Below are 26,687 nucleotides of genomic sequence, written 5' to 3'. Positions count from 1 at the left end.
TTTATTTATTTATTTATTTATTTATTTACTTACTTACTTATTTTTAAAATGTGCACACCTCAATAGCCTTGACGCATTAGAATAGAAGTTAAGTATCCAAACATTTAAAATGAAGCTTTATTTGGTTTTAAGACGTCATTTAGCTGTACACATTTACAAATGACAATGCATGTGTGACAACAGAATTAATCATTTAAACATACCAATTTTATTTTTTGGCCCACAAAGCATATCGATGTTAATACAAGTAACCTGCTCTTCAATAAATTAACTGCATATTCAACAACGAAACAAAGCCAAAAGAAGAAGTAAAAAAATAAAACCAGAGGAGCATTTGTCTTGCAACAAAGGGCAATTTCTCTGTTTCTTTGAATAATGACAATTTTTCACTTCTCAGCTTCAGAGCTGTTTAGAAATCCTTTTGTGTGTGCCAGGTGCTTGTCATTACAGATCACGCTGCACCTTTGTCCACACTGCGAACCCCTATATTTTAGACAGAAAGCAGGGAAGGGAAGGCAAAAGTTTAAGTGTGGTCAAGAGGAAATGATGATACCCCACAGCGACCAGAGTCATGAGAAGGCCACCAATCTTCTTCTTCCCAGCTAGCCCAACCCAATATCCTGAAGCAGAACCAACATGGCGACCTCCGGATGTCACTAGACTACAGCTTACACTATTCCTGAAAGTTGCCCATTGTGGTTAGGACTCATGGGAGCTGAAGTTCAAGAACATCTGGAGGACGCTACAGTGGCTTCCCATGTGAGAGATCAGCAGTTGAGGAGAACTCTCTCCCTACCAGAACATTGGCAGCCATGTCTTCAGCGTTATAGAACTTGGAGCAAATCAGAGACTACTCTGTTCTTCAAGTGGGGCTCACTTCCCTAGCAAATATCTCAGCTGCTCAGAGAATTTAGGGTCAAAATACCCTGTTAGGCATGCTTCTGTGTGTGTAGTCTCTTCTCTCCACACCTTGAATGTGGGCACACATATCCCGATTTTATATAAACTGGTTTCAATCATTTCCCCCCAGTTCTCCTTTATATGGAGAAACAAGCATGAACCACCATTGTGTATTTCCGGATACTAGGAATACAAATGGTGACAACTAGTCAGGTGATATGTCTCTGAGGAATTTGGAATTTTCCACAAAGGAGCGAGGAAATGTTGATATAATGTTTAACATCCCTTTTGTTGTATGTTTGAGTTGACTGTGCATCCAGTCCTTCTCCTTTCAATCTGATACAGTACACAGGACTGCAGTGTAGGACCCCCTTCCAGAAATCTGCATTACCAGTGTGAACAGGTTTGCCCATGCATGTTAGGCCTCCTTTCCTTCAACTGTCACCTGGGGTAACCATTCCATTGGACTTCCTCAGTAGGAGACCTAGGAAGTGGGGCTCATTCCACCAGCTTTGCCAAAACACCAGATCTCCCAGGCACCTCCTAACCCTGAACTATGCCAGCTGGTCATTATAACTGTTTAAGAATTGGTGCCTGAATTTGATTTTTTCCCCTCTTCCCTCCTGGTTTACTTTCCCGTATGTGTCATGTGTTTTTTTAGATTGTAACTCTGTGGGGCAGGGTCTGCCTTGTTTTAATTTGATTGTATGCAATCCACTCTGAGAGCCTTTGTGGCCAAAATGTGTGGCACAAATGCTCTAAAGAAATAAATGCATAAGGGATTGGCCAATCTCCAACCCACACCAATTTTGCATGTGTATTTTAATGAGTCTGTCCTATTTAATTTTCTTATTTAGCTGTGTGTTTTTTCCACGTGGAAATCCATATTTAAATACATACTTAAATGCCCATTGTATCACAAAATATGTATTTTAATATGTATTTTATTTTAATATACACCTTTTAAAATGTGTTTAATTGAGCCAAATTGCATTTGATTGAGTCGACTGGTCTAGATCTCCCAGATTGTTTATGGATTTCTAAAAATGGATTTTGTTATACTCTTATTTTAAAAGGCACTGTTTGCGTGTTTTGTTGCTGTGTTTTGCTATAGTAGTCTTGATAAACCTATACTGTATTTGATGCTTATGGTTTGTAGACCAAATAAACTGAACTCGAAGAAATGCATTTTAAAAATGCATTTTGGTATTGTTTTTTAGCTGAGAATTGTACTGCAATATTCAGAAAAGTGTGAAACTAAGTGTGAAACTGGAGGCTAATTATGCTCTGATCTATATGCTATATTGGTCTGAATACAGGCCACACTTTTCAGCTAAATCTGACTTGCATAAAACCTGAGTGTAAACCAGAAGCACAGTCTAACACATACATAACCCATGATTTAAGTAATCTCATTTTAGGGGTTTGGCCTATATTTGGGGACAGCTTATATTTGAACCAATACGGTTTCCATTTGAGGGTGTTGCAGATTGAGTCAGTTTGCTTTAAACATGTGAACCAACGGAAATATGCCTCCATTTTGATTTCACATACAGATTTCTTTGCACACACGGAGCTATCTATCCCTTCCTCAGTGGGAAAGCCTTCCTCAGTGGGCGAGAGAGCTATCTACCCCTTCCTCAGTGGGAAAGCCTTCCTCAGTGGGCGCATCCCGCATGTGCCTTTAAGCCCCCGTGCCAACAAGAAACGCTAGAAAAGAAAAAAATGTTGACAGAATTACTTCAAATAAAACAATTCACTTGCGCAAACTATGCTTTTAAAGAGCAACCAGTTCCTTCATTCCACTAGAGATTACAATCTGCAGCCATATTTATTGGGCGTAGTCATGAGGACTCAGTCAAGTCAAAAGATCTACTACATTTAACTATAATATTAAATAATATGTAACTTTCCGAAACACCGTACTTAAGACAGCTAAGAATTTAGGCTATATCCATCCATGATTTAATTCCATTAAAGCAGTAGTTTTCAAACTGTGTTCTGCTGGGGAACCTTGAAGACCCTCTGGGACCTATCAAGGGTTCTTCAACGTGAAGGCCAACATCGGTGGACAAGCTATATTCAGAGGCCCCTTCTTCACTCTACATTTAAAACCATATCATAATGCTTTAAACAGGTGTGGCTTCCCCTGAAAGAACCCTGGGAAATGTTGTTTAATGAGGGTACTGAGTGTTGCTAAAGGTAAAGGTAAAGGTAAAGGGACCCCTGACCATTAAGCCCAGTTGCAGACGACTCTGGGGTTGCGGTGCACATCTCGCTTTACTGACCGAGGGAACCGGCGTACAGCTTCTGAGTCATGTGGCCAGCATGACTAAGCCACTTCTGGCAAACCAGAGCAGTGCAGAGAAACGCTGTTTACCTTCGCGCCAGAGTAGTACCTATTTATCTACTTCCACTTTCAGATGCTTTTGAACTGCTAGGTTGGCAGGAGCAGGACTGAACAATGGGAGCTCACCCTGTTGCGGGGATTCGAACCGCCGACCTTCTGATCAGCAAGCCCTAGGCTCTGTGGTTTAGACCACAGCGCCACCCACCCACTGTTGTTAGGGGACCCCTATTCTGCTCTCAGAGCTACAATTGCCAGAGTTCCCTTGGATGAGAGTTCCCTTGGATCAGAGTTCCCTCCTGTCCCTGGGAGGGGAACAGGAGCTGCCCAGGATTCTTGGGAGAAGCCACAGGTGTTAAAAGTAGTACAATACTGCTTTGAATGGATAGTGAAGATGAGGACAAAGAAAGTCTACTTACCAGTACTGATCTTCTGCCGCAAGGTACAGCTATAGGGGAGTGTTAGCATCACCCTCAATCTCACTTCACCCCACCCTTGTCCAGGTAAGCTGTAGCATCATCTGTGACCTGAGGGCAGCTGTGCAGCTCTGACCCACTGGACCAGCTGCAAATATGGATGTGGTCATATTTGGGCACCTTTTCAATCCACAAAGAGCAACGTGGAGACTCAGAAGGCCAGAGACTTATTTCAGCTGAAAGCATACTTAAGTGAAGATCTACTGCTTAGATCTCTGAGTGATATGCAATAACATATCCAAGGATTTCTGACTCCCAGTCATTCGACAAATAGCGACAACTAAAACAATTCCGTGCAAAGATCCATCAGCAAGTTGTGCATCTTGGAGCTTTGATGGTCCCCAACCAAACAGACTTTATGCTTAAGAGTGCAAGGGGTTCTGCTGTGTCTGGCCTTGCGCTAATAGCTTATCTCTTCGTTGCCTGCAAAATAGGAATATGTATTGGCAACCACCTTCAATCATGTCTGCTGGCCAGTTTTAGAGTTTATGTAAGAAACTGATCTGTTCAGTAAATCAGATGCACATTGATACTTGGGCTTGTGGAACCTGGACAGTAACGTTGCAGTGTGGATTCCAGCCACTCCATTCCATTTCTCACCCCAATTTATATGCTCAGTCACTCAAAAGGCATTCCAAGGCCATTGAGCATGCTCAGTCGCCACTGGGCTGTATGGGGAAGCTTCTCCCTTAAATAAAATGCTGCAGACCTCAGGATTCCTCCAAATCTACCTCCTTCTTTTGCAAGGGAGGTGCTGTTTTGGGTACATAAACAGCAGCATTCACAGCCGGTGCATCTGAAATGCAGGAAACAAGCTAAATTTGCAAATCAAGGTCTGAAAGTCTGCTTGCCCTGGAATCCTCTGCAGCATTCAGGACTTTCTTGGAAGATGATGTGTTAATGTGTAAAGTGTTGCCTTACAATAGGAAGTTTAAAAACCACTGCATTAAAGTAGGATGGAATTAACCCAGGATTTTAATTTGGCCTATGATCAATGAAAAATACTACTTCCATCCTAGGGGGACGATTGGGGGTAAGGAGACCCTCCACTCCAATGAAGAAACATACAAACAACACATACAGCAGCATCAATGTTCAGAGACATATTTTGTTTCTCAAAAACTGCCATCTCCAGCCCTCTCTTTGCAAGCTTGGATCATCTCCCTCGGAGCCTGCTTCCTCTCGGTGACCAAGCCCAACCAAAACATGAAGTCAATGAACCACGTGGTTGGGTTGAAGTTCAAGCCAAGCTCGCTAGCTGAATAATCAAACGGAAAGGTGTGGTGGTAATTGTGGAAGCCTTCACCTGGAAAACAGAACCCAGAAGGAACAGAGAGTGGGGTCAAAAGGTAGAGAAGAAAAAGAAGCGGGTGGTAACCCCAATGATCAGAAGCAAAAGAAGAGAAGACCTTTAATGTGTGCTAGAAAACAGTTCATTGCAGAAACTTCCATGCTTTTTCAACATTTTGAAAATAGTACGTAGACATCGCTGGTTTCATAATAATTAGAAAGGAACTACTCCATCTTAAAATGCAGTATCTACTACATCCTGGACCCACCTAGTGGGTCCCCCATCCCCAGGTAGCACTTACAAGCCATGATGGTTAATGGCCAAGTCTACACACAGTAGGATGAATATCTTCCTCTTGTTCACATTGTTGGGTTTGTTGGCATCCATCTGATTCGAGAGACAATGGAGTCTGCCTCCAGGGGTGAACTCAAACTGCTGTGTTGGCAGCACAGAAGTGACGTCCACAAGAAAGTAATAAAGAGACTATCTGGACAGAACTGGATAGAACTGTCTAATTAAAGCAGCAATATAAGTGATGCTTGGACCCCCATTCGGAGCTTGAAGTATGGGTACCCCCAACAAAATTTAAAAATCTGGCTGTATAATTTGGAACTAATGTGATTTGGAAATAATGTGATTTGATTGGCCTGTTAATAATTTTTTTTTTTTTTTAAAAAGAAGTGACCTCCCCGGGGTACCAGCCTGGGCAGTGTGTATTGAGGTCCTGAGCTGCCCAGACAACACGACTCCCCTCTCAGCCTCATGTGTGGCACCAGCTTGGCTGCAACAGCTGAAGTTGATCCCAGACCAACCGACTCAAAAGTGCTTTGGATGCCTACTCCAGAACAATATTAGCACAGTATTAAGTTCAGCAGGAAAACCTTCAAAGTGCCCTACAACATGTCACAGCAGAAGGGTTCCAAAATCTAGCTTTTAACAGCCCATTCACCACAACCCATTGGAAAAGCATTGCTTTGGCAGAGGTGGTGGAGAAGTAAGCTTTATTTGCTGTCTTCAGTGTCCTCTCACCTATGATTGGTTGTCTTCTTCACAAAACTTGAATCTTTCGCACTTTAGCTGTTGTCTCGTCTGCATCATTCCCCAGAGGTCCCCTGAGAATCAGGGGGCCATCTGGATCTGCAGTACCAGAGAGGGAAATCAGGAGTGATCATGCTGATGACCTTTTCCACCTCACCATTTCGCAGTGAGACCAGTGAGTCAACATGCCAACTGAAAAGTCCTTGGGACATTCAGGAATCCCTTGAATTTCATAAGCCTCTGGGAGCAGACCATTGTAATGGGTCCTCCATCCCTGCAGGGGGGGAACTGCTATTGTCAAACTGAACTCCACTAGGAAATGTTTGGTCCAGGACAGCAAGCCAACAGAAACCTCTCCCAACACCAACTCATCTAACACCCTGTTGTAAAAACCAGATTGAGGTTATGTCTTGCCACGGCTTAGTGATGTGCTCAGTCAGACCCAGCTCCACCTGGTATGCCACCTGAAACCCTACCTGCCTGCACACTGTCTCTCCAGAGTGGTAGGTGCTCTGGTTATCTCTCGCTTGGACTACTGCATTGTGCTCTATGTGGGGCTACCTTTGAAGATGACTTGGAGACTACAACTAATCCAGAATGTGGCAGCTAGACTGGTGACTGGGAGCAGCCACCAGGACCAAATAACACTGGTCCTGAAGGATCTACACTGGTTCCCAGTACATTTCTGAGGACAGCCTCTGAGCTGTAACCGCCCACAAACCACTGTTGTAAATCTATACTGTTTTCCTCCTCCCCCTCCCTGGAAAGGTCAGGATGGGGAGGTGGTCTCCAAAATTCCTCTTCCTCTGGGGCTTCCGGGTTAGCGCCATCGGCAATGGCGGAGTTCCTCTGACTGAGAGGAACCCGCTCCACGAAAATCGGGTCTTGCTGCCGCGGCGAAGGTGGAGACCCCTCAAAAATCCCAGGCAGAGGAAGCCTGGGAACGTGGGATTCGGCTGACACCAGGAGCGCCTCCCCTACTCGCAGGGAACCCCTTTTTGGGGGGATCCGAAGCGATGTGGGGTGAGCGGCACGGTGTTTTGAATCGACCGCTACTTTTACGGAGTGAAGCCGCACAGCCGTTGCCGGAGAGCACTTCCTTTTTCCTGTGGACAATTGGACTCTAAACAAGTACCCGTGAGTAGAACGGAAAATTGGATTAAGAAACATTTTAATTTGGTATGGAAGCGGGAAGGTCTAAACAGGAAGTGCGCCTTCCGCTTTTGTAAATAGACTAAAGCAAAAATTGTGCAAGCTAAAGCCTGGAAAGTTGTATATAAAGGTCTAAATTTCCTTCAGTTTTAACCACCAAAACTCCTCTTGGAAGCAGGAGAAAAGAGGGGGAATTTTGATTGTTCAAGCCTGCAGAGAGAGAGTAAAGAAAGATAAATTTCCACCGTCTCAAACCTGGGAACGGGGAGTCAGAGACAGAAATTTTTGTGGAAGTTCATTGACTGTGAATGGAACGTCTCTTGACAGATAGCTGAAGAAGAGAAACAAATTGATTCCAATGTTGCCTTTTGCATTTAAAAGAAACAAAAAAGTTGGAAAATGAAAGTAATTTTCTTTTGTTGGACCTGCTTTCAAAAGATGGATACAAATAGAAATTGTCTCCTCTAGAGGGAGCTTGTTAAATTGTTGCTGGAGTCGATCTGGGGATTTCACAGCTGTGGAGATTACGATCGTGGGACCAGACTCTGACCTTGAATAAAAATGTGTTTAGAAGAGGTTTTGGTGCTTGCTTTTTGCAAGACAAGTGCTTTGTTGGAGCAGATGCATGAGAAGATGGATTTGATGACTGTTGCAGTCAAAAACTTTGGACAAACAGCGAATACTTATATAGAAACCATTCAGGAACCAACCCAGGAACCTGTTTTGACAGGGCAAGTGCAAATGCAGAAGACAATGGAGGAGGTTGCTGTTGAACCTCAAGTAACACAAATGGAGAGACCCGAGGCCCTGCAGGAGCATAAGCCGCTGTCCTTGAAGACTGAATCTGGAGCAGGCCAGGGGGGGTCTGGAGTCGTGGGGGCTCTTAATTTTGGAGGGACTTTGAAACATGCTTTTAAATACTTTCTGGACTACACTGCTGACTGTGGGGAATGGGACTGTGGGGAATGGGCTGATCTGCTGAGGGGAGATGGAGATATCTTTGGGTTGGAGTTTCCCCGAGACCTACTCCTCAATGAGAAAGGAAAGAAACTAAGAAAGAGATCAACAAAAGACAAGGTAAAGTGCAGGTATAAACAAGAAGAAGATCTGCAGAAGGGACATGGAAAAGACTTAAGAGCCTCGGACATAAGATTACCAGGTTGATGGACTAGATGGAATGGACAGTAAGGACTGACACAACCCGAGACCAGGAAGAAGAGACGTTGGAGGAAGATTGGAAGAAAGTTTTTTTAAAAAATTATTTTGGGAATTAGTGTAAAATTAACGAGTATTAGGGAAAATGTTGGAATGAAACTATTTGGCTTTAGTAGAAATGATATAAGGAGTTATGTATAAATAAGTACTAAATTTTAAGCTTTAAGGTATTTTATGGTAAGATAAGGTTAAAATAAATTAAGGTAAACTGAACGACAGACTATAGTGAAAGATGGAAAGGATTTGCTGAGTTAATTAATAAATTAGACTGCTAAGATAAATTACCCAATAAAAATTGAGAAAGATGGAAAGAATTCGCTGAAACAAATAACTAAACTAGAATACAAAAAGGGAGGTGTGAGGAGGTCAATGAAACAAGTAAATGAAAGATAAAGATATGGAATTATTGGATGTGTGTTTTTTATTGTTATTGTTATTGTTGTATTTTTATTTTTTTATTTTTCTTTATGTATTTTTTATGTATTGTAACGTATGTTTTGTTAAATTTTTGTTGTTTTCTTCTCTTCTTTTCTCTGTAATCTTTAAACTTCTAATAAATATCATTTTAAAAAAACTTAAAAAAAACAAAATTCCTCTTCCTCTGCCTATGTCTCACCTGCCCCATGACAACTCCAGCCTGTGTTGATGCCATACCTGAAGGACAAAACTAGGTCACACCACGTGGCCCACCCAGCTCATCCATCCAATTTTCGGTGACAAATGCCAGATCGGCCAACCTCAGCCACCATCAAATTGTAAGCGAGTGATTCCTTATTCTGGACTGACCTTAGAAGAGCGGTGTCTTTTTATGGACTGAGGATAGCAGGGAAAGGAAGATAATAGCACCGTATCCGGCTTAAATGAATAGACAGCTAATTGCTGTTTTTATCAGCGTCAGCCAAGAGGGCTGAATGAACTCAGACAAAGGGGGGAAGTATGAGACGTGATCGGTAATTGAGAGCAAGGGTAGAATTATTATTAGAAGCGGTACCTGGTGTTTCAAAACAATTTGAGCTGCCTCAGGGGCAGTAGCAAAAATGGGTGCTGCCAGAAAGGCGGTCAGCCCAGTGAGGCAAAACTGGGATGAGTGGAGACATAGATCACCTGTAAAGCAGGAAGAGGGTGGGATGGACAAAGGGGACCTTTATTTGAAGTAAAGAAATGGTGGGCAAGAAAAGAGGGCTTAACTCTTCTTCCGACCATTCCTTGCCCCCTGCATGCTACATCCACCTTCAGCCAGTGTGGTATAGTGGTTAAGAGCAGTGGACTCGTAATCTGGTGAACCGGGTTCGCGTCTCCGCTCCTCCACATGCAGCTGCTGGGTGACCTTGGGCCGGTCACACTTCTCTGAAGTCTCTCAGCCCCGCTCACCTCACAGAGTGTTTGTTGTGGGGGAGGAAGGGAAAGGAGATTGTGAGCTACTTTGAGACTCCTTCGGGTAGTGATAAAGCGGGATATCAAATCCAAACTCTTCTTCTTCTTCTTCTTCCCCAGATCCAAATTGGACCCACCTCACTTTTCAGCTCTTCGGTTGAGACCCAGCCTGTCAGCAGGTCTAGACCCTCACCCCAAAACTAGCTCTGTCCTGAATCTCTCTTGGGTCATGCAACAGAGGAGCTTCATTGATCCATTCTCCTTATAAATCATTCCCAAGAAGGGAAGATCAGCAACAGCAGTCGCATTCTCTTCCCTCTCCTGACTCCTTCCTTTGCTTTTTATTCTATTATGGGGTGGAGAGAGACCATTACAACCACCGTGAGTCTTTATTTCAGTCCAAGTGCAATGAAAGCTTATGCCGCAATCGTCTTTCAAGGCGCCACGGATCTTTGTTGCCTTTCATGGTCACAAGCCGTTAATTCCACTGACCTTCCCGTTGCATCTGTGACCTTGAGATCCGAGACAGAATGTGCACGAAGGCAGCGTCGCATCCCCAGTGGCTTCTGGATGCTGCCATTTTGCATTTCTGATTTATGTCCCTTCATTCTCTTAATGTAGGGCCTGGCCTACATAAACGCCAGCAAGGGCATTCGTTGGCTGGTGGTGGCATATTTGGCCCAATAGAATGTGCAGCTGAATGAACCGTTGGGAGGACTGCTGGTGCTATTGAGTCCAGTAGCACTGCAAGAATAAATTAAGGGGCATAACGGGCACCAGGGTGCATCTGCATTTGTTGGCATCCGTCTGTATCGAAGGACAATGGAATCCGCTTCTGGGGGTGAAGCCAAACTGCTGGAGAATCACAATAACTCGTAGCTGCTGCCTCATATGTTGTTTTTGCTGCGTTAGTGGTACCAAAGTGACCTCTCTGGGGTGCAAGCCTGGGAAGTGTGTCTGGAAGACCTGGGATGCCCAGATGACGAGACTCACAGATGTGATCCAAAGGAAAGCAGAGCAATATGTTTGGCTGCAGGAGTTGCCAGAAGGAGGTGCGCAAGGTGCCATCCAACTGTCTCTAAGCGTGGAGACTGCAGAATGCCAGTTTGCTTAAGATGGAGCTCTACTGGCTGGCTGGATTACTGCAGTGCTAAACCATTGCACAATACCACCATCTAATGCTAGTTTAATAGCTGAGTATCTAAATCTAGCATTAAATAGTGGTATCGTGCAATGGTTTAGCACTGCAGTATCCCAGTCAGCCAGTAAAGCACCATCTTAACCAAACTGGCATTCTGCAGCCTCCATGCTCCAGCCATTAGGGTAACCTTTGAAGGCAGCTGTATTTCATCCATCTCCTGAAATGGTTGTGGAGCCAGTACTAATGGGGACAGAGCTCCCCATAGCGTTTGCAATTCCCAGTAAGCCATAAAACATTGCAAAAACAGTCAGGTCTGGAACCTGAATCTCTGAAGGCCCTCAAACAAAACTACCCGAAAAACTGTCTTGGGAGAAGGAAACAAGTTCACCATGAAGTAAGGTGTTCATATAGCTGCTTAATCAACTTAACAGTAACTTCTAGAGAAGTTTGGAAGAAAACAAACCAAATGCCATCATTACAAATCAGGGATGAGGAACCTGTGGCTTTCGCGATATTGTTGGAGGACAGTTCCCATCATCCCTGACCACTAGGGATGCTTGCTGGGGCTGATGGAGTCCCGCAACATCTGGAGGGCTACAGGTTCCCCATCCCTGTTCCAAATGTCTCTGGAGACTGTTTTTGGTACTCACCAATAGCTCCTATAGTGACAAAGGGGTTCTGCCGAGGATTGATGTTCTTGTTGTACGGCCGATTGCCATACATGTGAGCAGCGCTATTGACCAGCCAAGAAACATTGAGAGAGATGGTGTAACGCAGAACTGAAGCAAGGAAGTACGAATTCCACAAGCTCTCCCCCCAGAAGTACCAAGGCACAATAGTAGGAATGACGAAACACATCAGCACGACCGAAGCCTTATAGTGCCTGCGGAGAAAGGAAAGCAGTGACAGGTCTATGGCTGCATCGCACGAGGGGAAAAGGTCTACACTGCTGAAGGCCAAGTCAGACAAGTGAGAATAGAAGGTAACAGAAGCCAAATTAGTAAACCATAGACTGCAGTATATATTTACTGTAAAGCCAAAGAATGGGAGACAAACTTACTTTTTGTCTCAAGAGAAACCTGCATGAAAATCCTGGGGAATGCTGTCAAATATTATTTTATTTTTATTATTCCTGCATTGCAAGGGGTTGGCCCAGATGATCCTTGTGATCCCATCCAGCTCTAGAATTCTATGATTCTATATGGCAACAAATTTCCAGATTCTGAAAATTCTGATTCCAATTGCCCTTTCGAATCCTAAAAGGTAAAGGGACCCCTGACCATTAGGTCCAGTCATGACCGACTCTGGGGTTGTGGTGCTCATCTCGCTTTATTGGCCAAGGGAGCCGGCGTACAGTTATGTGGCCAGCATGACTAAGCCGCTTCTGGCGAACCAGAGCAGCACACAGAAACGCCGTTTACCTTCTACTAGCACTTTGACGTGCAACAGGAGCTCACCCTGTTGCGGGGATTCGAACAACTGACATTCTGATCAGCAAATCCTAGGCTCTGTGGTTTAACCCACAGCACCACCTACCCTCGATTCCTACCCTCCTGCATAAAAACCACTGAAGTTTATAAATTCCAGTGGTGAAGTGGGCAGGAAAATGTTTATATTCTACCCATCAGCCAAGTTCTCTAAAGAGTTTACAGTGGTTTGCCCAGTTGGATTTGTGACCTTCTCACTTTTAATACCCAGTTCACATCCATTCATTTGATTCATTATGACTGTTATTATTTATTGAATCTGTATACCACCCTTCATCCAAAGATCACAGGGTGCTTCACAACATAAAAAGAGAAACTGAGATCACAAAATACATCATAAAAACAAAAACAAAAACAAACCTAGAAGCCCCATAAACACATTTAAAATGACATAGAATGTTAACCAGGGACGCAGGTGGTGCTGTGGGTTAAACCACAGAGCCTAGGACTTGCCGATCAGAAGGTCGGCGGTTTGAATCCCCGCGACGGGGTGAGCTCCTGTTGCTCAGTCCCTGCTCCTGCCAACCTAGCAGTTCAAAAGCACGTCAAAGTGCTAGTAGATAAATAGGTACCACTCTGGAGGGAAGGTAAATGGCATTTCCGTGCACTGCTCTGGTTTGCCAGAAGCGGCTTAGTCATGCTAGCCACATGACCCGGAAGCTGTATGCCGGCTCCCTTGGCCAATAAAGCGAGATGAGCGCCACAACCCCAGAGTCGGCCACGACTGGACCTAATGATCAGGGGTCCCTTTACCTTTACCTAGAATGTTAACCAGCCAAATGACTAGTTAAAGAGAAACGTTTTCGTATGGCGCCTAATGCTGTTGAATCCCTTGGTGGTTTCCCCATCTGGTTCCTCTCACCATTCCTCTGTGTCCAACCAGTCCATGACAACTAAACGCTGGCTCAACCCATATAGAAGCTTTGCCAGAAGTCTTGGACTACAAATCCCATCAGCGCCAGCTAGCATGCACTCATCTCCCATCATCAGCGCCAGCCAGCAGGTTGATCGGCAAAGGCTGTATTAGGAGATGTCCAGCATCAAACTTCACTTCCCATGCGTTCCCCCCACTGACCCCACTCCCTGCAACCCAAAAAACCGCAGAACCTTTGTGTCCCTCCAAAATGCTGTTTGCTGCACGCAGCCATTTGGAATGGGCTTCGTTGCAGTCCCAGAATTTCTGCTGATTTGTGCAGAGTAACATCATGCAGAGCAATTGTCATTTGCCAGAATTAGTGTCAATGAGGGCAGATTCCTTCCTCATTAATGCAAATGCTTAGAGTGCATTGCCAAAAAGAAAAAGAAAAGGAAAAGAAATTCTGCAGCGGAAAGGCTCACAAGTGCCCAACTCCCCAATGAATTTCTTTAAGCCTTTCTAGATCTGTCCTTTCACTGGAAGGACAGATCCTGAAGCTGAGGCTCCAATACTTTGGTCACATCATGAGAAGAGAAGACTCCCTGGAAAAGACCCTGATGTTGGGAAAGATGGAGGGCACAAGGAGAAGGGGACGGCAGAGGACGAGATGGTTGGACAGTGTTCTCGAAGCTACCAGCATGAGTTTGACCAAACTGTGGGAGGCAGTGGAAGACAGGAGTGCCTGGCGTGCTCTGGTCCATGGGGTCATGAAGAGTCAGACACGACCAAATGACTAAACAACAACAACAGAGCAGATATTAGGGCAACCTCCTCCAACCTGCTCCTAGTGCTTTTCATGGGAACATAGGAAGATGCCTTATACTGAGTCAGACTCTTGGGCCAAGCATGGTGGTTCCCAAAGTGGGTGATGCTGCCCCCTGGGGGGTGGGGGGACTACTTACAGGAGGAGCTAAAAGAACAAGGGGGCTGGAGGGGTAAATGCCTATCAGACTTCGAAAAGCTGGTATCAATGGATCAAGTTCATCAGTTTTGCAGAATTAATTAGATAGTTTTAAGGTCCATATAGTTAAAGCTATGGTTTTCCCAGTAGTGATGTATGGAAGTGAGAGTTGGACCATAAAGAAGGCTGATCGCCGAAGAATTGATGCTTTTGAATTATGGTGCTGGAGGAGACTCTTGAGAGTCCCATGGACTGCAAGAAGATCAAACCTATCCATTGTTAAGGAAATCAGCCCTGAGTGCTCACTGGAAGGGCAGATCCTGAAGCTGAGGCTCCAATACTTTGGTCACATCATGAGAAGAGAAGACTCCCTGGAAAAGACCCTGATGTTGGGAAAGATGGAGGGCACTAGGAGAAGGGGACAACAGAGGAAGGGATGGCTGGACAGTGTTCTCAAAGCTACCAGCATGAGTTTGGTCAAACTGCGGGAGGCAGTGGAAGACAGGAGTGCCTGGCGTGCTCTGGGGTCACGTATAGTCGGACACGACTAAATGACTAAACAACAACAAAAACTGAATTTTGAATAAATGTGCAATGAATTTTCATTTCTCAATTAAATTTATGCACCGCCCTTCATCTGCAGATCACAGGGTGGTTTGCCGTATAAACTTGTTACTGTTCTGAATTTTATTGTGTTATTGTCTTCCTTACTGGAAACTGCTGTTCTGAAGAATGCTTTTGTCCGTCCGTCCCCAAATTTGGGAACTACTGTTTACAGAGACTGGCAGTGGCTCTCAGGGGTTTTGGACAAGGGAGATTTCCAAACCCACCTGGAGATGTTGGGAATTGAACCCTGGGACCTTCTGAATGCAAAGCCGATGCTCTACTGGTGAGCTCCAACCCTTCTCCTGAAAGGTTTGTGCATCCTGGTCTGGCATGCGACATCTCTTGGAGTTAGGGTTGGGCTGTCAGCTCGCCAGCCAAATGCTCCATGTAAAACCCACAGTAAAGTCAGCATCGCATCATAATCATCACACAAATCACATTTGCAGGCTCAGGTCACATAATTCCTTGCCCTTGCAGATCTGCATTTCTGACAAAAAGAATAATCTGTGCAAGCCCTTAGCGAAGCAGAGGTGGGTGGTTGTATTGGTTTCGTCAAGGCTGTTAAATGCTAAGGGTTGTAGCCAATGCTATAGGTAGGCCTACTTGACACAGACCCACTGAAATCAACAGACATTATTTCAGTGGGTTAATCTGAGTAAAACGTAACCGGAAACAATGTTGAACAGTTTCAGTGTCTGGGTTGTGGCTAACTAAGTTTCACTCACAGATAGGGTTGCTGTATTTCAAAAAGTGAAATTCCGTTGAGCCATTTTGGGACACTATTTTCAGGAAATTCTGGATGTATGGTAGCCCTACTCATAGACCTGCTAAAATTAATGAATTGATCTACTGGTCTACTACCCCTAGTATCTCAAGATTTGTCATGAGAGCGCTTGGACTAAAATTGCCAACCAAAAGCTTTACTTTTCTGGTTTATCACCACCACAGTTATTAAAACTGGGCTTCAGGAAAGCAAATAATTTAATTAGACAGTGCCTACATGATATCGAGTGACAGACAGTGCCTATATGATATCGAGTGGCCACAGTAAGGAAATTTTCTCCATGGTATGATTCTTTTCAACCTGTTCATTTTGACACTTTGGCACCCTATTTGCAAAATTTAAGAATTCCAAAATACAGATGCCCTTTCACTTTCACAGGATTGAATATACTGTCCTCGGCTGTACTTGAAGGTCGATTTCAATAAATTTCACTGGGAAAAACGGTTATCTCTCTGTGGAGATGGCAGTATTGAGTCAGTGGCTCATGTGCTTCTGGCTTGCACTCTTTATAAAGATTTGAGGTTATTACCCCTCTATTATTGTCCATGCCGGGTTGCTCAACCACTGCTACTGTGTCCTTTCTTTTAGCAGATCAAGAGGATCAGGTGACAGCAAAAACTGCAAGGTTTTTAGCCAGGGCAATTAGAATAAGATCTATTATTTGATTATTGATGTAAACCCCCCAACTGTATTTTATATAGTTAAGTTTTTACCTCTATCTTCAGTACATTTTATTTTATTTTACTGCTATGGCTAGTGGCTGATGCAAATAAAGATTCTTCTTCTGAATGAACTAAATTTTGCAATGTCTGTTAACTTCAATGTGTATCCAGTCGTACCTTGGAAGTCGAACGGAATCCGTTCCGGAAGTCCGTTCGACTTCCAAAATAATAAAAAAACCAAGGCCCAGCTTCTGATTGGCTGCAGGAAGCTCCTGCAGCCAATCGGAAGCCACGGAAGCCCCATCAGACATTTGGGTTCCAAAGAATGTTCACAAACAGGAACATTCACTTCTGGGTTTGGAGTTCGAGAGCCAAAATGTCAGACTACAAAGGCGTTTAGGATCCAAGGTACGACTGTATTCTGAGTAGGATTAGCCGTGGATGCAACCCTCTGCCTTCTCCTCGTGCTAAGGTCTTTCCCCCTGTCCTCCCGTTTCACTCACTTTCTTTGAAACATGACAACAGGGTCGTCCAGCAGGTCACTGAAGTCCAGCTTCCTTCCTTTCTCTATGACATCTCGATGCTTCCGGACAAAGAGCCAGCCAATGTGGGCAAAGAAAAAGCCGCGCTGGGCATTGTGGGGGTCGGCATCCGTCTCCGAGTACTTGTGGTGGACTCGGTGGTCTCGGGCCCATTCAAAAATATCGTTCTGCATGGGGGACGGCAGGAGGGTTTAAGCAATTTGAGTTTGGCTTCACAGGCACATAGTTTCAAACACAAGCACCGTTCGCCATAGCAGGAAAAACAACAACTGTTTGCGTCAAATGATATCAGACAGAGTGGCTCGCTTTCCCCCCACCCAATTCAGCCATTCCTTAACCCTTCTAAGTGGAGAGCGAGGGGCTGCTTTTACTGATTACAGTGGTACCTCGGGTTACAGACGCTTCAGGTTACAGACTCCACTAACCCAGAAATAGTACCTCGGGTTAAGAACTTTGTTTCAGGATGAGAACAGAAATCGCACGGCGACAGCAGGAGGCCCCATTAGCTAAAGTGGTACCTCAGGTTAAGAACAGTTTCAGGTTAAGAACAGACCTCCGGAATGAATTAAGTTCTTAATCTGAGGTACCACTGTATAGTTTAGAAATTATGTATTGTAATTTTTTAAGAGTGAACTTCTGTTTAATTAGTATTTGCTGGCATTTAATTTTATTGTGTACAGTCGTACCTCGGAAGTCTAATGGAATTCGTTCCGGAAGTCTGTTCGACTTCTAAAACATTTGGAAACCAAAGGGCGGCTTCCTATTGGCTGCAGGAAGCTCCTGCAGCCAATCGGAAGTTGTGGAACCCGCGTCGGACGTTCGGGTCCCCAAGAATGTTCACAAACTGGAACGCTCACTTCCGGGTTTGCAGTGTTCAGGAGCCAAAACGTTCAACTCGCAAGGTGTTCGGGATCTGAGGTATGACTGTGCTATTATATTCTGATCCAGAATGCGGCAGTTAGGCTGGTGACTGGGAGAGGCTGCCGAGACCGCATAACACCGGTCCTGAAAGACCTACATTGGCTCCCAGTACGTTTCCGAGCACAATTCAAAGTGTTGGTGTTGACCTTTAAAGCCCTAAACGGCCTCGGCCCAGTATACCTGAAGGAGCGTCTCCACCCCCATCGTTCAGCCTGGACACTGAGGTCCAGCGCTGAGGGCCTTCTGGCGGTTCCCTCACTGCGAGAAGCTACAGGGAACCAGGTAGAGGGTCTTCTCGGTAGTGGCAACCGCCCTGTGGAACGCCCTCCCACCAGATATCAAAGAGAAAAACAACTACCTGACATTTAGAAGACATCTGAAGGCAGCCCTGTTCAGGGAAGTTTTTAATGTGTGACATTTTAATGTATTCTTAATCTTTGTTGGAAGCCGCCCAGAGTGGCTGGGGAAACCTAGCCAGATGGGCAGGGTACAAATAATAAATTACTATTACTTTTACCAACCGCTTTGCTTCCATTACACAAGCGTCTGCATGCCGAGTTTCGTTCATCTCGAGGATGAATGAGGAGCTCCTCTTGCAAAGGGAGCTACACCGATTGAGCAGCCTGTCGTCAGTGGAGAAATGAAATTGCAGGCATGCATGGGCAGTAGCTAGAGCCTAGTTGCTCACCTGAAAGGCCATTGAATTTGCTACAGCCAGGAATATCCGCAAAGGTAGTTTGGCTTTGTAAGATCTGTGGCTCCACAGGCGATGGGCCCCTGCTGTCACTCCCAGGGCGGTCACAAAGAAACACAGGTATGCTGTGAAACATAAAGGAGAAACAGGGGGAGGAGGAAGAGAAAGAAATAAAGTGTAAATACCAAGCAATTGCATCTGTTATTGTTCCTTGTTAAAACATAGCTCAGACTCTCATAGGTGTTGCTGTTGGTGGGCTAATTACATACCCTCCAAGTATCCTGATTTTTCAGGGACAGTCCCAGAATTACAAAAGGCACCCCAGCTTCTGATTTTATCCCAGAATTCCCATTTTTCCACCAGTGTTGCTGCCGAGCTTGAGGAGGATGAGCTAGCACTTGCCCTGAGCAACGACGATGATGGTGGCCTCATCCTGTTGCCTCTCCATGGCCACTGCTGCTTGGGCAGCTCCTAGCAACTGCTGGAGAATAAGCAAGAGGGAGAGGCTAGGAAAGAGGTACACTTTGGAATTTGCTGGAAAGGCACATGTTAAAGGTTTAACAACCTATAAAGTGAATCGCTTTTTCGCTGCATGGTTTGCCATGTTAAATCCCCGCTGGGATTCCCTCACCAAAGAGTCCTAAATTGGGGGCTTTCAAGATTCCAACACAAGATACCTGCTGTGCCTTGACCTCCCACTCTGATTGTGTACTGTATTGATTAGAACACTATAGGTTTCGGGCAAAAAACATAACCCAAGTCATTTATCATTCTAATGTAACCCTCCAAATGCAATATGTGTGCCTAGAAGCACAATTCTGGCCTGTTTCCCCAGCATCCCATTCCCCAGCACTTCCCAAGCCACTGGCAGAAGAAGAAGAAGAAGAAGACGAAGAGGAGGAGGAGGAGGAGGAGTTTGGATTTGATATCCCGCTTTATCACTACCCGAAGGAGTCTCAAAGCGGCTAACATTCTCCTTTCCTTTCATCTCCCGCAACAAACACTCTGTGAGGTAAGTGGGGCTGAGAGACTTCAAAGAAGTGTGACTAGCCCAAGATCACCCAGCAGCTGCATGTGGAGGAGGAGCAGAGACGCGAACCCGGTTCCCCAGATTACGAGTCTACCGCTCTCAACCACTACACCACACTTGCAGGTGACAGTACTAAACTCCGCCTGTTCCCAAAGACCCTCTCTGCCTTTGATGGTCCATAATCTCTTCTCTCCATGTTTCATCTGACTGAAATTTACAAGGAACACCTTCTGTTCTGCCCTGTCCTCCAGAACTGCAAACGACTCCTTTTGAAGATGTCGGAATCTTTTGAAGATGAAGCTGTCTCCAGCTTCTTATTCCCCATGTCTCTTCAGGGGGGCTTATTTTCTCCCCCCCACTAAGATACCGCTCTGTGCTTCATCATGACCATATCCCTCCTGTTGCTTTTATATCACTTTGAGCATAGCAGCACTAATACTGCCAAGAGAAAGCCAGCTGTGCTCCCACGTCCTGGGCGCCAACAGAAAGGCTTTCATCCGTGCTCTGTTTTGAGATATGTCAATTTTGCTCATCATGGCTGGAAGCAGGAACAAGGAAGCATCATCCAAACAGATTGCAGTCCCTGAAGGAGCCTCTGCCTTGAAGATTGCACCAAATGAGGTGCATTGTTCTCAAAAGCTGTAAACATAAACAGCGACAATCGAAAGAATCCTTTGTCGACATGGTGAGATGTTTTGGACCACAGCTCCCATTGGCCCCAGCCAGTACAACTTGATGGGAATTGTAGTCCAAAACATCTGGCCAGCACCAAGTTGGCAACAACGGCTGGTTGAAAACTGTGCCTCCAACTCCACCCCTTTCAGCCATTACCAGTTGAATTTCTTGTGAAGGATTGCTAGCGCAGATGAAAACACAATGGAAATCAAAACATAATTTTGGATTTCGGAACTTGGGTGCCAAAAGTATCTAAGTTTAAAAGGAGAGAGAGAGAGAGAGAGAGAGAGAGAGAGAGAGAGAGAGAGATATGTCAATTGCGAATGGCAAGTCTTTAAATGGAATTTAAAACTTTTTAATATATATTTCAGGCTGCTTTTTTCCTAATTTACCCCCTTAACGGAGCTTAATTTGGAGAGCTGTTTTGGAATGCAGCTACGTTTCTAAACTGGTCCATGTTTCAACATGTGTTCTGTAGGGCTGCCATATAAATATTCTCATTTTAAACACTGTTTTGAATTGTTTTACATAAGCTGCCTTACATACAAAGAGAGAGAGAGAGCAGTTTACAAGTAAGTTTATCAGAAGGGGCCATCTTTCAACGGGAGGCGCAGGTTCTGTCCCTAGTGTCTCCAGCTAAAAAGATCAGGTAGCACATGAAATAAAAGGCCTCGTATCATATGGCTGAAGAGTCACAGCCATATCATATTCCTGGAAGGGTCATAGCTCAAAGGTAGATCACATTCTGTGTCGAGTCTCCGACACCTCCAGCTGGGCTTGGAAGAGGATCCTGCCTGAATTCCTGAAGAACCACTGAACAATACTGCGCTAGATGGATCCATCTTCTGATTCAGTGTAAGACAGCTTCCCATGTTCACTGCCAGTCAGAACAGGCAGTACTGGGCCAGATCAGCAGTGGACAACTTGTCGTCCTCCAGATGTCACTGGTTGGCATTCCCATCAACCCTGACCCTTGGCCATACTGGATGGGGCTGATGGTGTTGAACAGCTTCTGGGAGGTGACCAGTTGCAGATGGGGTTGCCATGTTTTTGTTTGCTTGCTTGTTGTTGTTTAGTTGTTTAGTTGTGTCCGACTCTTCGTGACCCCATGGACCAGAGCACGCCAGGCACTCCTGTCTTCCACTGCCTCCTGCAGTTTGGTCAAACTCATGCTGGTAGCTTTGAGAACACTGTCCAACCATCTTGTCCTCTGTCGTCCCCTTCTCCTCATGCCCTCCATCTACCCCAACATCAGGGTCTTTTCCAGAGAGTCTTCTCTTCTCATGAGCTGGCCAAAGTATTGGAGCCTCAGCTTCAGGATCTGTCCTTCCAGTGAGCACTCAGGGCTGATTTCCTTAAGAATGGAGAGGTTTGATCTTCTTGCAGTCCATGGGACTCTCAAGAGTCTCCTCCAGCACCTTAATTCAAAAGCATCAATTCTTTGGCGATCAGCCTTCTTTATGGTCCAGCTCTCACTTCCATACATCACTACTGGGAAAACCATAGCTTTAACTATACGGACCTTTGTTGGCAAGGTGATGTCTCTGCTTTTTAAGATGTTGTCTTGGTTTGTTTTTGCTAATAAAGAGTTAACTCCAACTTCAAACTGTGTGATTAACTGACAGGCTCACTCTGTGACACCTTACTAGTTACAGATCAAGACTGTTGCTATTTGCATAGCCCCACCTTGTTTTCAGGGTCACACTAGACTACAATGACAGCCCAGAGAATAGTTTGAAGGCACTATTTAGCAAGCTTACTGAAGCTATGTACCGTAGATCTGGTCTGGTCATTGCCTAGATGAAAGATGGCCTGGTTACTCCAGGTACCCAGCTTAGGCTTCCATGATGGAACAAATGCAGTATTTACGGATCCTCTAGATGACCAGTTTATTGAGAATTCATTTTGACTTGCTCACACAACGCCTGCACTTGTTCTGCTTTGTTTGTGGGGAGGTTATGTGACATTCTGCATTCATCCTGATTTGCTTACGCAGTGTTTATATACCCTCCCATTAATCATTCATTTGCCCCAAACATTCCAGTGCATTTTCCCCATAACGTTACTGTGGCGATCACACAGGGTCCCTGGACATTTCGCCGTCTATTGATCCCTGTGCAACCACTTTATTTCTTGCTGCCACCACCCAGGCCCTACCTGGTACAATACCGAGTCCAGTCAAGGTTAAATTGGAACATAAACTTCTGTTTATTTATTGCAGTTTAACAAGCGCGTGGTTTCATAAACGGTATTGGTCAGTTATGATCATGGGGTGCCTATCCAGACCTATAACCTCCGCTACCTGCTCTCACTCACTAAACCACCTCTCAGATATTTACTTGTCTTCCTAGTTCCTAACTGTTCCTGACTCAGCTTATTTCGCTACCCTAACTCCACCTACCCACAGACTCTATCCCAATTCACTCCCACTCCAACCAACCACCCAACTCCCAACAAACTCCCCTTTCGCCCCTCCCAGAGCTGGTTTTATAGTCCCTCTGGCTCCACCCCCCTGAGTTCTGATTGGGTAACTTGTTTAACTAATTCACCTCCAGCACTCTCATATGTTAACGTCACGGTTACTAACCACATAACGTCTGTGTGCTTCATTTTTTAAAAAAGTGGATTGGTTGTGCTAGTGTGACAGAGCCCTTTCATTGATTTTAATCGCACAAACCAAAATTTCCAGTAAGTGCTTGCTTTCCTCCCACAAAATAGTGACAGTGAGAGGGGAGAGTGTTGCCCTTAAAAATAAACTGCATTTCTTGGGTTGCCAACTGACTGCTCAAATGGTCTGGTCTGCTCCAGCGGTTGCTTAATCTGCAAGCAAAACCTTTCCCCACCAGGCAGTTAAGCATCAACAGCGAATGTAAGCCAGCCAAGATCTTCAAGGCACAGCTACTGAGGCTAGCGGAAATGTTGCCAACCCTCCAAAATGCATAAATATCATGGTGGAATATTGAGAAATGGGCCTTTTCACAGAGATTGACCTGCAATTACATTGTAGGCACCGACAAGAGCACACAAGGACCCATCTGAATCGAGTGAGGAATGAGGCGGTGGAAGGAAGGAAGGAAGGGCTGACTACAAAATCTCAACGGCGATGATGAAGCGACTCTCAATGTGACTTTGTGAAGCCCGCCGGGGTGTCACTAGCACTTAACTCGGTGTCTGATGAGCCACATTATAAGCAGCGGGGATGCGATGATACCTTTCCCTTCCGCAATCAATAGCGCCTGAGGTCTTGCTGCTGAACATAAAAAGCCTTTTACATCCCACCTCACTGCCCGCTTGCTTGCAGATGGCATCTCTATGAGTGGTAAAAATTAGGAGGGCTTCGGGGCTCGATACGCAGGTTTGCAGAGATCAGCTTGACTGCAGGAAAAACACAGAAGCCAACAGAAGCATCGGTATGCTTCCATTAGCGGGAGGTCACGGCTTCAGCTAAATATATGTCGGATAATGCTCAGTCTCCTCTTCTCCTTCACACTTTAACAGCAGGGCAATTTTTTAAAAAACCAAAAACACCTACAACCCTTAAAAGAAGGTGCAAAAATTCATGGTTCTGAAAGCCACAGGGCACATCTTCCAAATCAGGATCGTAATCAGGACGTTAAACCAGCCCCACAGCAGGCAACCTGTATATTTATTTATTTATTTTATTTTTTTTTTATAATATATTTATTGAAGTTTTCAAATAAAGCATATATTAGATAAGCACCACTTATCATTGTCCATTTAACATCTCTCAATTGTTACATGGGACTCCCCCACACCTCCCGCATACACTTACATCATTATTAAATTAATTTCAAACAAATTATCATTTAACTCATCTTAATTAATAATCTTAATTTGGTTTGACATATAATTCAGCCTTAAATCTAATTTAATGGTAGACAATTGTCTGCACTGGCATCCAATTCAGCACTCAGCCAAATTACAATATTTTTGTAAATAAATCTTAAATTTCCTCCAGTCTTCTTCCATCCTTTCTTCTCCCTGGTCTCGAATTCTGCCGGTCATCTCGGCTAATTGCATATAGTCCATCAGTTGCATCTGCCATTCTTCCACAGTGGGTAGCTCCTGAGTTTTCCAATTCTTGGCAATTAATATTCTTGCTGCTGTTGTTACGTACAAAAAGAATGTTCTGTCCTTTTTTAACACACTCTGGCCGACAATACCCAGGAGAAAGGCCTCTGATTTCTTAGTAAAGGTGTATTTAAACACCTTTTTTAATTCATTATATATCTTCTCCCAAAAGGCCTTCACTCTAGGGCAGGTCCACCAGAGGTGAAAAAATGTTCCTTCATTTTCCTTACATTTCCAACATTTGCTATCAGACGAATGGTATATTTTAGCCAGTTTAACAGGGGTCATGTACCATCTATACATCATTTTCATCACATTTTCCTTCAACGCATTACATGCAGTGAAGTTCAGCCCAGAGGTCCACAACCTTTCCCAATCTTCAAACATAATATTATACCCAATATCCTGCGCCCATTTTATCATTGTTGATTTTACCATTTCGTCATGTGTGTTCCATTTCAGCAGCAAGTTATACATTCTTGAAAGTACCTTAGTCTTAGGTTCTAACAGTTCAGTTTCTAACTTTGACTTTTCCACTTGGAATCCTAGCTTTTTGTCATTTTTAAACACTTCTTTAATCTGAGCATAGTGTAACCAGTCTCGCACTTTGTCTCTCATCTTTTCTAAACTCTGCAATTTCCAGTTGTCACCATCCTTTTCTATTATCTCCCAATATTTTGGCCAGTTGGCCTCCATATTGGCTCTTTTCCGAGCCTTAGCCTCCAGGGGTGACAGCCACCTCGGAGTTTTATTCTCCAGTAAGTCTTTATATTTTGTCCAGACATTAAAAACTGATTTTCTGACAATATGGTTCTTGAAGGCCTTATTTATCTTAGCTTTATCATACCATAAATATGCATGCCATCCAAACGCATTATTAAAACCTTCCAAATCCAAGACATCCGTATCTTCAAGAAGTAACCAATCTTTTAACCAGCAGAAAGCTGCAGCTTCATAATACAACTTTAAATCTGGCAGGGCAAAGCCCCCTCTTTCTTTCGCATCTGTTAATATTTTAAATTTGATTCTGGGCTTTTTGCCCTGCCAGACAAATTTAGAAATATCTTTCTGCCACTTCCGGAAGCACTCTGTCTTGTCTACAATCTGCAGTGTCTGAAACAAAAATAACATTTTTGGCAATACATTCATCTTGATGGCAGCTATCCGGCCTAACAAAGAAAGTTTTAGTCTTGACCAACTATCCAAGTCTCTCTTAATCTCTGACCAACATTTTTCATAATTATCTTTAAATAAACTCAGATTTTTTGCTGTTATGTTTACCCCTAGGTATTTAACTTTTTTAACCACATTTAGTTCTGTCTCTTTCTGAAGCTGTTCCAACTCAATATCTGTCACGTTTTTCCCCAAAACTTTAGTTTTTTGCTTATTTAACTTAAATCCTGCCACTCGACCAAAGTTTTGAATCAGTTGTAGTACTCTTTTCAAACTAGACTCCGGCTCCTGTAATGTCAGAACTAGGTCATCTGCAAAAGCTTTAACTGTATATTTATTTATTTTTACCTTTGCAAATGCAGAATTTTACACAGACGAGCACCGGAATTTCATTTGTTTTTCCAGCCCACACCTCTTCTGACAAGCTTATGCTTGTATTCAGGGATATCACATTTGCCCAACACTCAAAAGCATCATATTTTTGCACCTGGGAAAAATGTGATACTTGCCCAAGATAGCAGAATCATCATTGTTGTTGTGATAGCTCAGCGGCATGTGGAAATGGTGGAAAGATAATGACAGAGGAAGGGGAAAGTACTATACACTATCTGCTTGAAAACAAGCTTTAATATCCCAGCAAATCCCATCAACATTCTCTCAGATTTCTCAGATGGGCTATAAGACCAATAAGAAAACATCTTAATCAGATTCAGAGATCGTAAACATTAGTATCCTCTCAATGGTGTTATATCTATAGCTCTGCATGTCAAAGAAACCAAACAAAAACAAAAGCGCAGCCACCATTCTCTGAATTTTTCAATTCAGCCAAATAATGTGTTCGAAAATGCATCTGCTCAGGCAGAATACCCACAAAACGCAGGTGTTAGCGAAGATAACACAGATGCATTATTTTAGAGGTAATTGCTTTGCCAAAATGTATATATTAGGCAAAATTGCACACAAGGACGTGCCTAGTGAGAGGAATTCACGCTAAAATGCTGGTGAATTTCCGTGAGTTCTTCTTACAAATTTGCAAACTGATGGGGAACTGTGGAGAGTTCAACTTTCGATTGGAAAAATGAGAAAAGGACAGAAAACAAAATCCAGATCTAGCCTCCCCGTGGTGTGTCAGTGCAAGTGTTAAGCCACACTCTGCACCACTTTTTATATAGCAATTTCCCATCACTTTTCTTACAGCAAACAGTCCAATATTAGAGGAAGAGACTTTGTTGGTCAAGGCCTCCCAATCAGCTTTAATTGTGCAGCCTGA

The 26,687-nt window shown here is 44.1% G+C and overlaps 1 protein-coding gene and 2 long non-coding RNA genes across 3 annotated transcripts in view; 1 reads left to right on the top strand and 2 right to left on the bottom strand.

Annotated features, from left to right (window-relative positions):
- The window catches only part of LOC310742612, a 111,170-nt gene that overhangs the window by 62,406 nt on the left and 22,077 nt on the right, over window positions 1-26,687 (top strand). The window lies entirely within an intron of this gene.
- LOC310770007 lies at window positions 100-3,515 on the bottom strand. Its single transcript, XR_014551921.1, has 2 exons — window positions 2,534-3,515; window positions 100-2,490 (listed from the first exon to the last, which is right to left on the bottom strand). It is a non-coding gene; the product is annotated as an uncharacterized lncRNA (long non-coding RNA).
- The window catches only part of SCD5 (stearoyl-CoA desaturase 5), a 42,752-nt gene continuing 20,111 nt past the window's right edge, over window positions 4,047-26,687 (bottom strand). Inside the window, exons 2-5 of the mRNA XM_083571701.1 lie at window positions 18,442-18,572; window positions 16,794-16,999; window positions 11,585-11,817; window positions 4,047-5,029 (exon numbers count right to left, since the gene is read on the bottom strand). Coding sequence (XP_083427827.1) covers window positions 4,839-5,029; window positions 11,585-11,817; window positions 16,794-16,999; window positions 18,442-18,572 — 761 coding nt within the window. The 3' untranslated portion in view covers window positions 4,047-4,838. The remainder of the gene's footprint in view (window positions 5,030-11,584; window positions 11,818-16,793; window positions 17,000-18,441; window positions 18,573-26,687) is intronic.

The sequence above is a fragment of the Podarcis filfolensis genome, assembly GCF_964270895.1.
Source record: "Podarcis filfolensis genome assembly, chromosome: 9".
NCBI classification, from domain to species: Eukaryota; Metazoa; Chordata; class Lepidosauria; order Squamata; family Lacertidae; genus Podarcis; species Podarcis filfolensis.
Note: the sequence above shows the minus strand (reverse complement) of the source record. Positions and strands in the feature narration are given on the sequence as shown.